Source organism: Coffea eugenioides, chromosome 3 (assembly GCF_003713205.1).
Source record: "Coffea eugenioides isolate CCC68of chromosome 3, Ceug_1.0, whole genome shotgun sequence".
Lineage (NCBI taxonomy): Eukaryota > Viridiplantae > Streptophyta > Magnoliopsida > Gentianales > Rubiaceae > Coffea > Coffea eugenioides.
In genome coordinates this window covers 148,541-160,688 of record NC_040037.1, presented here as the reverse complement: position 1 = coordinate 160,688, position 12,148 = coordinate 148,541, and the positions used below count along the sequence as shown (strand labels likewise).

The following is a 12,148-nucleotide window of genomic DNA, read 5'->3' as shown; positions in this document are numbered from 1 at the left end:
TTATACTACTGCTTACCTGGTCTAGTCTAGCCTTTGTTCAGAAATTTTGCTTAGACTTTGTCCACCGGACCGCCACCCACATTTCCCCACTATACTACAGCTACCGCTACCTTCCTTGCAACTGTAGCTAACTGCTTCTTGGTCTTGGTTCCTTCTCCCTCCCTAACACCCAAAAAAGAGAAAAAAAAGAAACCCACAGCTTCCACTCTTACTTAAACCGTCTCTTCTTTCTCCAGCGTTAATCTGCGCTGACCAGACTCCCCCAACAGCCAAAGGTGATTCTTTGCTTTATTTTCATCTCTCGATTTTTTTTTTTTTTTGGGAATTTCGCTCCAACCTGAGCCTTGATTACTTTGGAAAGATTGAATTTTTCTGCTTTAGGACTGTGAATGCCTTCGTGATGATTATTTGCGGATGCTTTGATATACTTGTACTTTGCTGCAAATTAAGTAAGTAGGATTACAATTTTATTTTCGTGCTTCCGGGTTCCACTCCTCTTTTTTTTTTTTTTTTTTTTTTTTTAAATTATTTTTTGGGAGGGAAAGGGTGAACCAGTGATGAATTTGCTTCTTTAGATACCGTCCTTGATTGATTGATTTGATTAATTCGTCTTTTTTTGGTTACCGTTTAGCATGTGTGTCAGCGCCTCGATGTCCCTGAAATCCTGTGTCTTGTTCCTACTTGCCAGGATGATGCTTTCTTCTAAGTTTCCTATTGTCTTTTCATTTCATCTCTCAAGCTAAAACTTGTATCGTCCTTATTTTAATTCACTGCTTACGGTTTCTGAAGCATTGCAGCGCAATAGTTTCCAACTGGAGCTTGATTCATCTATTTGACTCTTTTTTTTTGGTTTTACGTGTAAATAACCGCCCTTGTAGAGGACAAAATTTTGAACTAAGTTTGCGCTTCTGTTACTTGCTGTACACTCACTTATTGACCTAAATGTTGCTTTGCGCTTGGCTTTATGCCTTACAACGACATGCAGGCACCACGCATCCAAATCTTGGAGAAAAGCACACCGGTGTAATTATCCCTAACACCAACTTGGATGTGTTCTGATCTTATATGTTACTCAAAACAACTTTTACCATCTAAACAACAGCTCTAGATACGAAGTTGCTTATCAGAATACTTGTCTTGTATCTAGAACCACTACTTTTGGCCATTTATATGGTGACTGTCCTTTAATTTTTTTTTAAAAAAATAATAATAATAATAAGGACTTGCAACGAAGCAAATGCTTTATGTTCTTATTTCTTGAGCACCCATGGTTTATCTTTCATTTCTATAATTAGTCATACTGCTTAACCAGATTACAAGGGAAAAACAGAGGTTGAACAAAATAAACCATGAGCTGCTTCGGTTGTTGTTCGGAAGATGACATGCAAAAGACACATGATCATGGACCATTTACAGCAAATAACTTTGCAGGTGAGTTTCATTCTGGACTTGTATTTCTACTGAAATAGCTAATTCCATTCTATGTCACTTTAATGGGCTAGAGTGACCTGCTTGAATTTTTAACCTCTTAGTTTCTATTGAAAGCCGCCTCTTTTTACCTTGAATATGAGATAGAAAATGTACATAATTTGATTTCACCTGCCATGGCTTCATTTAGACATTTTTAATTAGGTTGTTGAAGAAAACTTTTGGCTTTTCTAAGCTACAAGGAGACATACTTTGTCACAGTAATGTTGTGCAACTTAACTGCTTGCTGTTCACTTGTTACTTTCTGCAATTCTCGTTAGTAAATCTTCGAAGGGACCTCATCACAATAAAACTTACAGTAAATGCTTTGTAGGTAATAATGCAGGCTTTCGTGTCCCAGAATCAGTTCCAAAGGACCAACCAGCCAAAAGGATCCAGCCAATTGCTGTCCCAGCTATTCCAGTTGATGAATTGAAGGACATCACAGATAACTTTGGTACAAATGCTTTGATTGGTGAGGGATCATATGGAAGGGTATACCATGGTGTCTTGAAAAGTGGCCAGGCTGCAGCCATAAAGAAGTTAGACTCCAGTAAGCAACCAGACCAGGATTTCTTGGAACAGGTTGGGGCCGTGAAGTTTAGTTTGTAATATTTTTCAAAAAAGGTACTTGATCTAGATAATTGATAATTACTACTTGTGCTATTTGGTGCATGGCTTTCCAGGTTTCTATGGTATCAAGATTGAAACACGAAAATGTTGTTGGGCTTCTTGGTTATTCTGTGGATGGTGGTCTCCGTGTCTTGGCCTATGAGTATGCTCCCAATGGATCTCTGCATGATATTCTTCATGGTATGTTAAGAAAATATTTTCTTTTGATGAACTTAGACATTGCCACTGCAGCCAAGTGAAGATTGTTTTACACAGTAAGTTGTGTAGGGAACTCCTTCATTTACCCCTGGGCTAGTGAAGTTTCATAAAGACAGTGAAAGAGTAAATATGATTAACCTCTTTTCAAAGTTTTCCCATTCTTATCTGGTACATATGACGGCATCAGTATAAATACTGATGCAATTGCATTTTCAGCTGTCCTCTCGTTGGAATATGGTTTTGCATAATTAGAGTTTCTTTGGCACCTAAACAATGTCGATACTTGAAAAGCATTTATAACTGCTTTGGAGGTACTATCCCTCTTTGCTGTTGCTTAATGCATGATGTTTATGCATCTGAGTAGATAAACACGTACTCCGTCCTTGACAACTCAAGCTTTTAATGAGCTAGTAAATCTGCAATCATAGTGAGGTTCTTATAATCTGTTCTTATCACGGAACACAGAAATCACTTCCACATTTTTTGGGCTCTTTGAGGGTTTTTCTTTTCTTCAAAGTGTAAAGGGGCAAGATCGAGGGAGTTATATAGATAGCCTTACTCTCTTTCAAGCTGCTTTAGCTTTAGAATAAGAAGGTGACTCAAACACAAAACAATGGCACCTTTTTGAAGTCAAACTTTCTATTGCAGTGGAAGAATGTTTGTGCACTTGCTTCTTCACAGTATGCCACTTAAGAAAACCGCAGGAAAAATTTTCCCTAGTCATGACTTTTGAACTCTCAATTTATTCGTCCAGTATTGTTGCTAGTCTCAATTGTGTTGAATTACTGTGCAACTGTGGATCCAGGACGAAAAGGTGTTAAAGGTGCTCAGCCAGGTCCAGTGCTATCTTGGGCCCAAAGGGTTAAAATTGCTGTTGGGGCTGCAAAAGGCCTCGAATATTTGCATGAAAAGGTGCAGCCTCATATTATCCACCGCGATATTAAGTCCAGCAATGTTTTACTTTTCGAGGATGATGTCTCCAAAATTGCTGATTTTGATTTGTCAAATCAAGCCCCTGACATGGCAGCACGCCTTCATTCTACTCGAGTCCTGGGGACTTTTGGTTATCATGCTCCAGAGTAAGTGTTTCGTGTCTTGTGTAGTGGCTATAGAGATAAACCTTTGTGCTGAGTTTTGGTTATTTTGAAGTTGGTCTGATCCTGATTGATTTTGGGAGGCAGGTATGCAATGACTGGGCAGCTGAGTGCAAAGAGTGATGTTTACAGCTTTGGTGTTGTTCTTCTGGAGCTGTTGACTGGTCGTAAACCTGTGGATCATACGTTGCCACGAGGACAGCAGAGTCTGGTAACGTGGGTATGTGGTCTATCTCATTGGTCGTATTAGTGATGGAGGATTCTCATCTTTTTTTTCCTCTCCTAAGATTTGTTTGCACGGTGTCAGTCTCCATTTGGGATTCAATTAGAATTGATCATCAGCATTCTATAGTTGATGGTTTCACATTTAAATGAATTAGGCGACTCCGAAACTCAGTGAGGATAAGGTGAAGCAGTGTGTTGATGCTAGACTACAGGATCAATACCCTCCTAAGGCAGTTGCTAAGGTAATAATTACTGTTCTCTTTGGTCTAGAATCATGTTCAGGGCCTCTGCTCTTTATTTTATAGTGCATTCCTTTCAAAGTTCATTTGCTCTTGAACGCACCTAATTCGTGCCACCAGTCAGTCTGTTGATTTTTCTTCCTTTCAAAGCTCATTTGCTTATATTACGATGATTGGGTCCTCCAAAACAGATGGCTGCCGTCGCTGCCTTGTGCGTGCAATACGAAGCAGATTTCCGGCCGAACATGAGCATCGTAGTAAAAGCTCTGCAGCCTCTTTTGAATGCTCGAAGTGGAGCTTCCAGTGAAACACCAAACCTGTGACTGCGCAAAGCCATTGGTTTGATTGATTTAAGCAACCGGCATGAAAGGAAGTAGACAGTCTAGTTTCATTCAGGCATTCACTCACAAAACTGTAGAGAGTTGATTTTCAATCGTCCAAGTCCAACGTAAATATGCATTTGACTTTATAATTGTTTTTTTTTTTTTTATGAATCTTTTGTACACAATTTATTTTTCTTTGAAATTGAAGTATCAAAAGGGTATACTGACTAGTACTATATTGTATTGTATGGACTGAGTGATTCAAAAAGCAGAAAACCAAAAAAAAAAAGAGGATGATATTATTGATTGCTTTTTAGTTTTGTCACAGGCCAAGTAGAACCATCTTTTTTGCAAACACTCCGTCTCCCCCCCTCCCGTATTATTATTATGATTGGCACGATGAAACAAACCTTTTTCGTGAAAATTGGAACATCCTTCAAGTACAGAGCATTATACCTTTCAAGAAACCTGCATTATGCGTCCGCGAACCACCTATAATATCCATTATATCTATCTACTGGAGTTTGGGTGCGTGTGTGTGTGTAAATAACAAGATGGAAACAAGAGACGAAGGCCTGCCTGTACAAACTTCTACTGTACTGCTCCCTCCCATCATCTTTATCTTTCTTATCTTCTTTATCTATAATATAGGTAAGGCGACAGACCAAAAAGGCCAAAAACGATACAGTCCACCACAACAAGCTCACTTCCGAGCCTGCCTTTTAAACGAGCAGCAGCAGCTCACAACCTTGGAAGGCCGTTCATCATCATTCAGGATGGTTTTGCTAGCCGGGCAATGTTTAGCCGTCACTTCTTCTCAAAATCGGATTTTCGCTCCTATCTGTCTCGTCATTCTCCCTCTGAGAGCCTGGTTGATTTCTTCGTCTTCTACCACCCTGATTGTGCAACTGAGCCAAAGTCAAATCAACTATCAAACCTTAATAATGCTGGCGTGGCATCCCACAAAAAAGAGGAATTAGCAATGTCCAAAACTGACTATACAGCAAAGGATATCCACATGAGAAACAGATTCAGCTTTTAAAAGTTCAAACCAGACCTTTCGCAATACTGGATACTCTTCTGATTCAAGCATGCGAGCAACCTGACTCATAATAGGTCTCTTTTCAGCATCAGGATCAACACATCTTAAAGCGGTCAAAAGAGCCCGTTTGAGGGCTGTTGTTGGTGGCCTGGTCTCAATTGTGGGGTCAACAACTTCTTCAAAGCGTCTGCTCCCGACCATCACCTTGAGCCAGTCAACTAAGTTTACCTGAAACAACAACAACAACCCAAAAAGAAAAAAAAATAAAATAAAATAAAATCAAAGGTGTAACTAATAGAAATACAAGGTTCACTTTAGTTGAACCCACAATACATGTCAAGAAAATTTTGGATACAAGCGCGGTAGAGCTTCCAAGAAGGATAGTCCTTCCTGAAAAATCAAGCCTAGAGTATCTTAAACCATGAATATGTGTATCTCCAAACTTCTATATCAAACTTGGATACTGTAGGTTCAAGAAAACATTGGAAAACAGAGGAAGGGAAAGTAGATAAAGTACAGATTGTGATTGATTATGGCTCAAGATTGCAAAGTGCGGTTTCATATGATTCATGACAACTTTTATCTGAATCAAAACATTTTCAAGTTTAAACAATCCAGTCTACGCCTTAGTAAAAGCATGCCACTTCTTTGGCCAAAACCTTTGATATTTACAGACAAACATATGTATATATGTTCCAACATTGCTGTCTATCATACCTCAGGTGCAGGGCGACCATAATCTACAGGATCTCTTCCAGTAATGGCTTCCAAGAGCACAACCCCAAAGCTATAAACATCACTCTTCTCATTTAGGAGGCCACTATTTGCATATTCAGGTGCAACATATCTATATGGGTTAAAGAAAGAGGAAGGGGGGGGGGGGGGAGGGGAGGAACAGAGAATGTCAGAAAAAGAAGAGCCAAGTTTGGGTTAATTGGAGAGCTCGTAAACAGAAAGCAGTAAGGAAAAGGAAACTTTGTCCAATTGAGATCGGATAACTGATATAAATACCCACCCAAAGGTACCCATAACTCTGGTTGTAATGTGACTTTTTCCAGCACCGAGCAGCTTAGCCAGACCAAAATCAGATAGTTTAGCATTGAAGTCATCATCAATGAGTATATTGCTTGACTTTATATCTCGATGCACCACTTTGGGCTCAATTGCCTCGTGCAAATATGCAAGACTGCAAGAAGCATATCTCGTTTGAACTTAAAATGGAGCCTAAGAATAACTTCAAAGACAAGAAGAAGTTTGTAGATGGACTTACGCTTTTGCAGTGCCTACTAAAACTTTCATACGAGCCTCCCAAGTAAGATAACCACGATGGCTCATGGCTCCATGAAGCCATTGCTCTAGATTTCCATTGTTTACATATTCATATACCAACAACCTGAATTTTATAGGGAAGTCCAACAGAGGTAAAGTAAAGTTAGCTCGCTAAATGAAAAAGGCCTTGAGGTTTAACCACCTGATCAGTAAATTTTAAGGGTTCAAACAAAATGCCGATCTGCATCTCATTTAAATCTAATGCACAAATGAAAAGAAGATGAAACAGGTTTAAGCAGTAATGTGCCTGTGAGTTCCTTCAATACAGTAACCCAGAAGTCGAACTAAATTTTTGTGGCGGACATGACCAATAGCCTCAACTTCAACCCTGAATTCCTTCTCTGCTTGCCCTCTGCACATTTAGAAACAAGAGAAAAGGCTTCTTGTTAATTATTTATCAGGTTCTGTAGAATACTTGAGGTACCTTATATAAACCCATCCGAGAACTTACATATTGTTGAGGATTTTTTTAACAGCAACAGGAGAGCCGTTTATCAGTCGGCCACGATAAACAACTCCATATCCACCCTCACCAATAACATTTTCCTTGGAAAATCTGTTGGTTGCAACTTCAAGGTCCCTAAGCGTAAACCAATGACCCCAACCAAGGTGAGAAAACTCAGGAAGACCTGATAAAGGGGAAGAAACAGCTACTGGATGTGAATTATATATTGCTCCAGCGCCCCCCTTTTCCCCTGACTCACACGCGACACCTTCTTTCTCCAAATTAGTAAAGGAATCATATTGACTGCTATTATCAGCATTCATGGCCTTTTCACAGCTAAGAAGCTTATCTGAATCTTTATCACTAAACTTGTCCTGAAGGGTAAGGAAATCAATATCATGGGCAGCATAATTTTTGGCTGAATATTGGTCAACCTTGATCTCTTTAATTTCCTTTGATACCTTGGGAATTTGGCTAATTGGAAGAGTGGCACTGCCTCTTTTTGATCTTTTACGTGACAGACAAAATGGCAGAACCAAAACAATAAACACAAGGAACAAGCCCACAAAGATGGCTATTAAAACCCACACCTTAAGATGAAAGATGTGAGTTCTCTTTGACAGTTCAAAGTTAAGGCCGGATGCCATTTTAAACAAATGAAAGCACCTGCAGAAAGAAAACCGAGATATCATGAAGAGAGTTTGCAGTGGTAACTAACCCATATAAATCGTGATGGCATTCTTGCTCTAGCTAATACTCACTTTTAATTTAAAACGCAATTTACTTTAGCCGAATTCATACTGCCCTTCTGTCAGCCCAGGTATACATTGTCTTGCATCAGCAAGAAGAAAAAGAGCAGCACTACATAAGAGAAATGGTTGAGCAAAGGCAACCAATGAATCACAAAAAATAGTAGCTTGAACAATTTTCAGGAGCCACAAAGTTCTGACATAAAACAGAGGGAGAGATTGCCCAAAAAATATGACGTTAAAGATGGAGCCAATACACATTATCCAAACACACGGGAGGACCGTATGCAGACTTTCAGAGACCAATCAAGAAAAGAAATGAACAGCAACTGAAGCAGCAAACAGCAAAATGTTCCACATGTAATGAACAAAATCGCAATGAAATTCAAGCAAAGCTTCAAACTTTTACCTCTATTTTGATGAGATTGAAGAACGAGGGACCTTTCTCTCCAATAGCTTTTTATTTTGACAACTTTACAGAGAAAACTCTGAACCCTAGATCTCTTCTTATGAGAGGAGGCCTGAAACACATTTGGAAATGTACGCAAGTTTAGGCTCCCAAATTAACTCCCACTTTATCAAGAATCCCAAGTATACAGGAACTTTTGCAGGATTTCCTTTATGGTTTCTCCTAAATGGGAATCCTGCTAAGAACTACTACTGCTGCTGCTATTCTCTAGAACAAGCAAACTTGAATAAGTTAAGCAGTAGTCCAGTTGAAGAAAGTGGCCCTTTGGGGAAATTGAATTAGTAATGGCAGAGGCCACATGGAAGTCTGGGAAGCAACGGTGGCGATATGAAAACTTAAAAGAAAAACAAAAGGAATGCTATGCTACTAAGAAGAGGGCAGGGAGTTATCAGTGGTAGGTGAGGCCTCTATGTTGGAACATACAGTAGAAGTGAAGCATGAAAGTTGAGGGCTACTTTATGGTTTGCTTTTCCCTTTTATGGGTTCATCCCAAAATTGAAACTTGAAGGTGCCTCGAAGGTGACTCTGACAGATCATCAGAGTACTAAGAAAAAAAAAATTGAAAAATACTACTGCTACATATGATGGGCTAACTGCTGCTATCCTATTTGTTCTGCTGTTGTTGTACTACTAAGTAGTTATCCTTCACAAGAAGGCACTGCTGTACTTCTTGAAAATTTTAACAAGCTTATTAACCAAAATTGTTTGAAAATAGAGTGAAATGGCATCAGTTTAGATTTATAAATTATAGTAAGAGTCTACTAGTAATCAGTGCCACTGAGGACAAAAGCGAGGTGTTAGTACCAGTGGTAATTTCCATTGAAAGGTCAAATTGTACAAAAAGTGTATTAGCAGCGGCCCCAAATGGCGAGTTCCAAACACACACTCATGACATCCCAGTCTGTTTGGATTGTGAATTATTAGAGATATTTTTACTGTAGCATTTTTTGTGATGTGATGTATGTGAGATAAAAAGGTAATTGAGAAGGTAAAAAGATGTATTAAAAATTGTAATGATGATGTAAGTAAATAAATTTGGGGAAATAAAGCCCAATCCAAACAAACCCGTCATTCCTAGTTGTCAGACATTTTCCTTGCTAAGAAATTTATCTAGGAAAAAAAGGGTAGTGCATTAATAGCGGCGAAGGAAGAAGGAAGAGAGAGGGGGGGGGGGGGGGGGGAAATCGGGGTTGGTGAAATGGATTTTAATTTGAACAGCTCCTACTACTTAATGATTGGGAAATGCAACCTTAGCCCGGTCGGTTGGAAGTCAAAGAAACAGGCTGGATGCCCCTACCATGCCAGTTGCCAGTTTTAATAGTGCTGCCCCCAGCTCCGGGGCCCGACCCCCGGGGGCAATTTCTCTCGTGGAAATGCTAGTAATAGGCTTTTATAGTACAGGTACAAAAACTGACTGGGAAAAAGGGTAGAAGAAAAAGGTGCCGAAGATGAGGAAAGAAGGTGTACTTGGGTATATAGCTCGTCAATCATGATCATCTGGTGCGGGTTGCGGGTGGGTTGATGAATGCGCCAAGTAAATCAGCTTCAGCAATAGACGATAGTTGTGCTACTGCCTACCCACCTACCAAAGACCCCAAGAAAAAAAAAAAGAGGAAAAAAAAGACAGACAAGGAGGAATGTATGTACGGTAGCCTGCCTGCAGCCAGTGAAAGTCCGCAACGGATCTTCTGTCCCACATTCTGTGTCACACTCTGTCTCACTTTTTATTATATTGCTATTTCTCCTACATAAACATCATGTTTTAGTTCTTTTTTGTTTCCTTAAGATTCAATAACTATTAATTGAGTTACACACAAATTTAAACAAATTCAAAATGCATAAAAAATGAGATTTTTTATGAATTTTCTACTGTATTTTAATTTTCTATTATATATTGCTTTTTTTAAGCTGCTGTATTTATTTTTTATTCAATTAATAGTTATTGAATCTTAAGGAAACAAAAAAAAATTAAAACATGATGTTTATGTAGGAGAAATAGCAATATAATAAAAAATGAGACAGATAGTAGCACAGGATGTGAAACAGAGGATCCATTGCGGTGAAAGTCTGAAACCCTTTGCTGGTTCCGGAGACAAATTACAACCAACTGCCCAGACAAGTAAAGTAGTACATCCTCATTGCATACCTGCATGGGCTAGAAAAAGAAAGTTGGCTATTGTTTGCCTGCTAATAATTTGGTCAACCAAGCAAAGCAAGGTATAAAAATTAGTGGTAGAATTCACCAGATATTATGTCTTGTCTTGTCTTGTGAGATGAACGAATATGTAACATCGGCCGCTTCATTCTATAATATATTAGTACATACATATATATGTCCTCGTACTAGTCGACTGCTTCATTCTTTATTTATGGTTGGCGTGAAAGCCACTAGCTAGCTAGTATTTCATTTCAAGCACCTCTTCCATGGTAGAGTTGATGAAGTAACCACAAAGATTTTCTGAAATGTTTGCCATTTCTTGAACCCCATTAAAATTTACCTACTTGAATTCTTCCAGAATAGAAATTCTTCAAGTGGAAAAATACTTCTCATCAACAAACTCGCTTCAATTCCATGCTCATACGTACAAATCTGGATTGGACGGCAGTACTGGGATAATTTTGTCAATTCGTTCATCATACTGTTTATTCATTCATTGTTGATCCATCAAACTCGTACTGCTGTCAACCAAAACATTTTTGAGGTTTTTTTCAAACTTTTTATGTGTTTTTCTCTCGCGGACGCAGCAGCATATATGTATATTTGTTGTTTTCTGGTGCACAGTCAACATCCGAGGGATAATAGAATTAATGCAAATGGTGAAGTTGCAAAGTGGTTGGTTACTGATTAATTACAAACACGCGTGGCGTTGATACCAAAAAATACCCAAGTCAATCACGATTAGGGAGTGGAGGTAACGTATTAAAGAGAACTTTACATAATAATAGAATTTTTAATAAAAGCATTTATTAAGTCCTCAAGTGTTTTTAACTATACTGTTTGGAGATGTAGTTTATAATAAGTCCTTATCGTATTAAATAATGTGTAATTTCAAATTTTTGAAATGTATTTATCTTTTTTATTTCATTCATAATATAAGATAAAATAATTAAATTTAATAGTTTATTTTGTAAAATACAAAAACAATTCTAAAAGCACCAAATTTTAACTGTACTTTCAATACCTAAAATTTCACTCCTAATTTTATGGGATGAAATTCACTAAACGCCTCAAAAATACTTTCTTTTTTCACCTAGAGGCGTTTTTTTTTTTTTTTTTTAAATAACCAAAAGCACTGCAACCCCAAATTAGGCCTTACTATATACTGCCGGCTGAGACGTTATTTTTTAGGATCGGGGCTCTTGCACCCTTGTTGGAATCTTCTTCACAATGTTGTTTTTCTTTTTTCCTTTTTTTGCCCCTTCTGGGCCATCTTAGCTAGTTTAATCAATGTTAAGCATATATGGAAAGGAGTTTAGCAATGTAACTGACCTTAGAAAGCCTCCTTTCTCACCCCCGGGGGGGGGGGGGGGGAGAAGAAAGAAGAAAAGAAAGGAGGATCATGCTTAACACTCATCTAAATAGGGTCATCCCAGGACCCAAATTCGAGGAGGAGATTATCCCAGACAGGTTAACATGCAAATTCGGACGAGAGGATGTCGTAATTGGAGTACATAGCTTTTTTAATTAGTTGTTACTAATTTAATTAGGCTTTTCTGAAGCAGGTGGAAAGTTTGAGGACAGACAAGCAAACCTTAATTCTTAATAGCACCAGGGCATCAGTGGTATGTTTAGTTATACTGGTGTTTGGCCTGAATTACTTGGTCTAATACACGACAGAATCCTTGTGGTATATACTCTTAACGCATATAGCAATTTCAATATGAGTGTATACGTATGTCTACGAACATGTTCATGGTGATGCTCTTTTTTTTTT

The 12,148-nt window shown here is 38.5% G+C and overlaps 2 protein-coding genes across 5 annotated transcripts; one reads left to right on the top strand and one right to left on the bottom strand.

Moving 5' to 3' along the window:
- On the top strand, window positions 1-4,466 carry LOC113764733 (pto-interacting protein 1). Of its 2 annotated transcripts, XM_027308712.1 has the most exons (9): window positions 1-275; window positions 986-1,023; window positions 1,313-1,431; window positions 1,802-2,052; window positions 2,154-2,280; window positions 3,104-3,377; window positions 3,480-3,612; window positions 3,773-3,859; window positions 4,048-4,466. In XM_027308712.1, the coding sequence occupies exons 3-9, from the start codon at window positions 1,350-1,352 to the stop codon at window positions 4,177-4,179; spliced, it is 1,086 nt and encodes a 361-aa protein (XP_027164513.1). In that variant the 5' UTR covers window positions 1-275; window positions 986-1,023; window positions 1,313-1,349; the 3' UTR covers window positions 4,180-4,466. The 2 variants fall into 2 exon arrangements, with proteins under 2 accessions (XP_027164513.1, XP_027164512.1); XM_027308711.1 differs by lacking the exon at window positions 986-1,023.
- On the bottom strand, window positions 4,458-8,680 carry LOC113764732 (probable receptor-like protein kinase At5g18500). 3 transcript variants are annotated; one of them, XM_027308709.1, is made up of 9 exons: window positions 8,154-8,680; window positions 7,757-7,856; window positions 7,002-7,661; window positions 6,798-6,902; window positions 6,492-6,614; window positions 6,237-6,407; window positions 5,939-6,068; window positions 5,237-5,449; window positions 4,458-5,087 (listed from the first exon to the last, which is right to left on the bottom strand). In XM_027308709.1, the coding sequence occupies exons 3-9, from the start codon at window positions 7,640-7,642 to the stop codon at window positions 4,980-4,982; spliced, it is 1,491 nt and encodes a 496-aa protein (XP_027164510.1). In that variant the 5' UTR covers window positions 7,643-7,661; window positions 7,757-7,856; window positions 8,154-8,680; the 3' UTR covers window positions 4,458-4,979. The 3 variants fall into 3 exon arrangements, with proteins under 3 accessions (XP_027164510.1, XP_027164509.1, XP_027164511.1); XM_027308708.1 differs by lacking the exon at window positions 7,757-7,856; XM_027308710.1 differs by lacking the exon at window positions 7,757-7,856 and having other exon boundaries at window positions 4,580-5,075; window positions 8,154-8,679.
- Window positions 8,681-12,148: the final 3,468 nt, after the last annotated feature.

Coding starts and splice junctions, on each gene's coding strand:
- LOC113764732 (XM_027308709.1), bottom strand. CDS start 7,642: ATGGCATCCGGCCTTAACTTTGAACTGTCAAAGAGAACTCACATCTTT. Junction 6,069..6,236: donor AGAGTTATGGGTACCTTTGG/GTGGGTATTTAT, acceptor TAACCCATATAG/ATATGTTGCACCTGAATATG. Junction 5,450..5,938: donor ATGGTCGCCCTGCACCTGAG/GTATGATAGACA, acceptor TTGTTGTTTCAG/GTAAACTTAGTTGACTGGCT.
- LOC113764733 (XM_027308711.1), top strand. CDS start 1,350: ATGAGCTGCTTCGGTTGTTGTTCGGAAGATGACATGCAAAAGACACAT. Junction 1,432..1,801: donor TACAGCAAATAACTTTGCAG/GTGAGTTTCATT, acceptor AATGCTTTGTAG/GTAATAATGCAGGCTTTCGT. Junction 2,281..3,103: donor TCTGCATGATATTCTTCATG/GTATGTTAAGAA, acceptor CTGTGGATCCAG/GACGAAAAGGTGTTAAAGGT.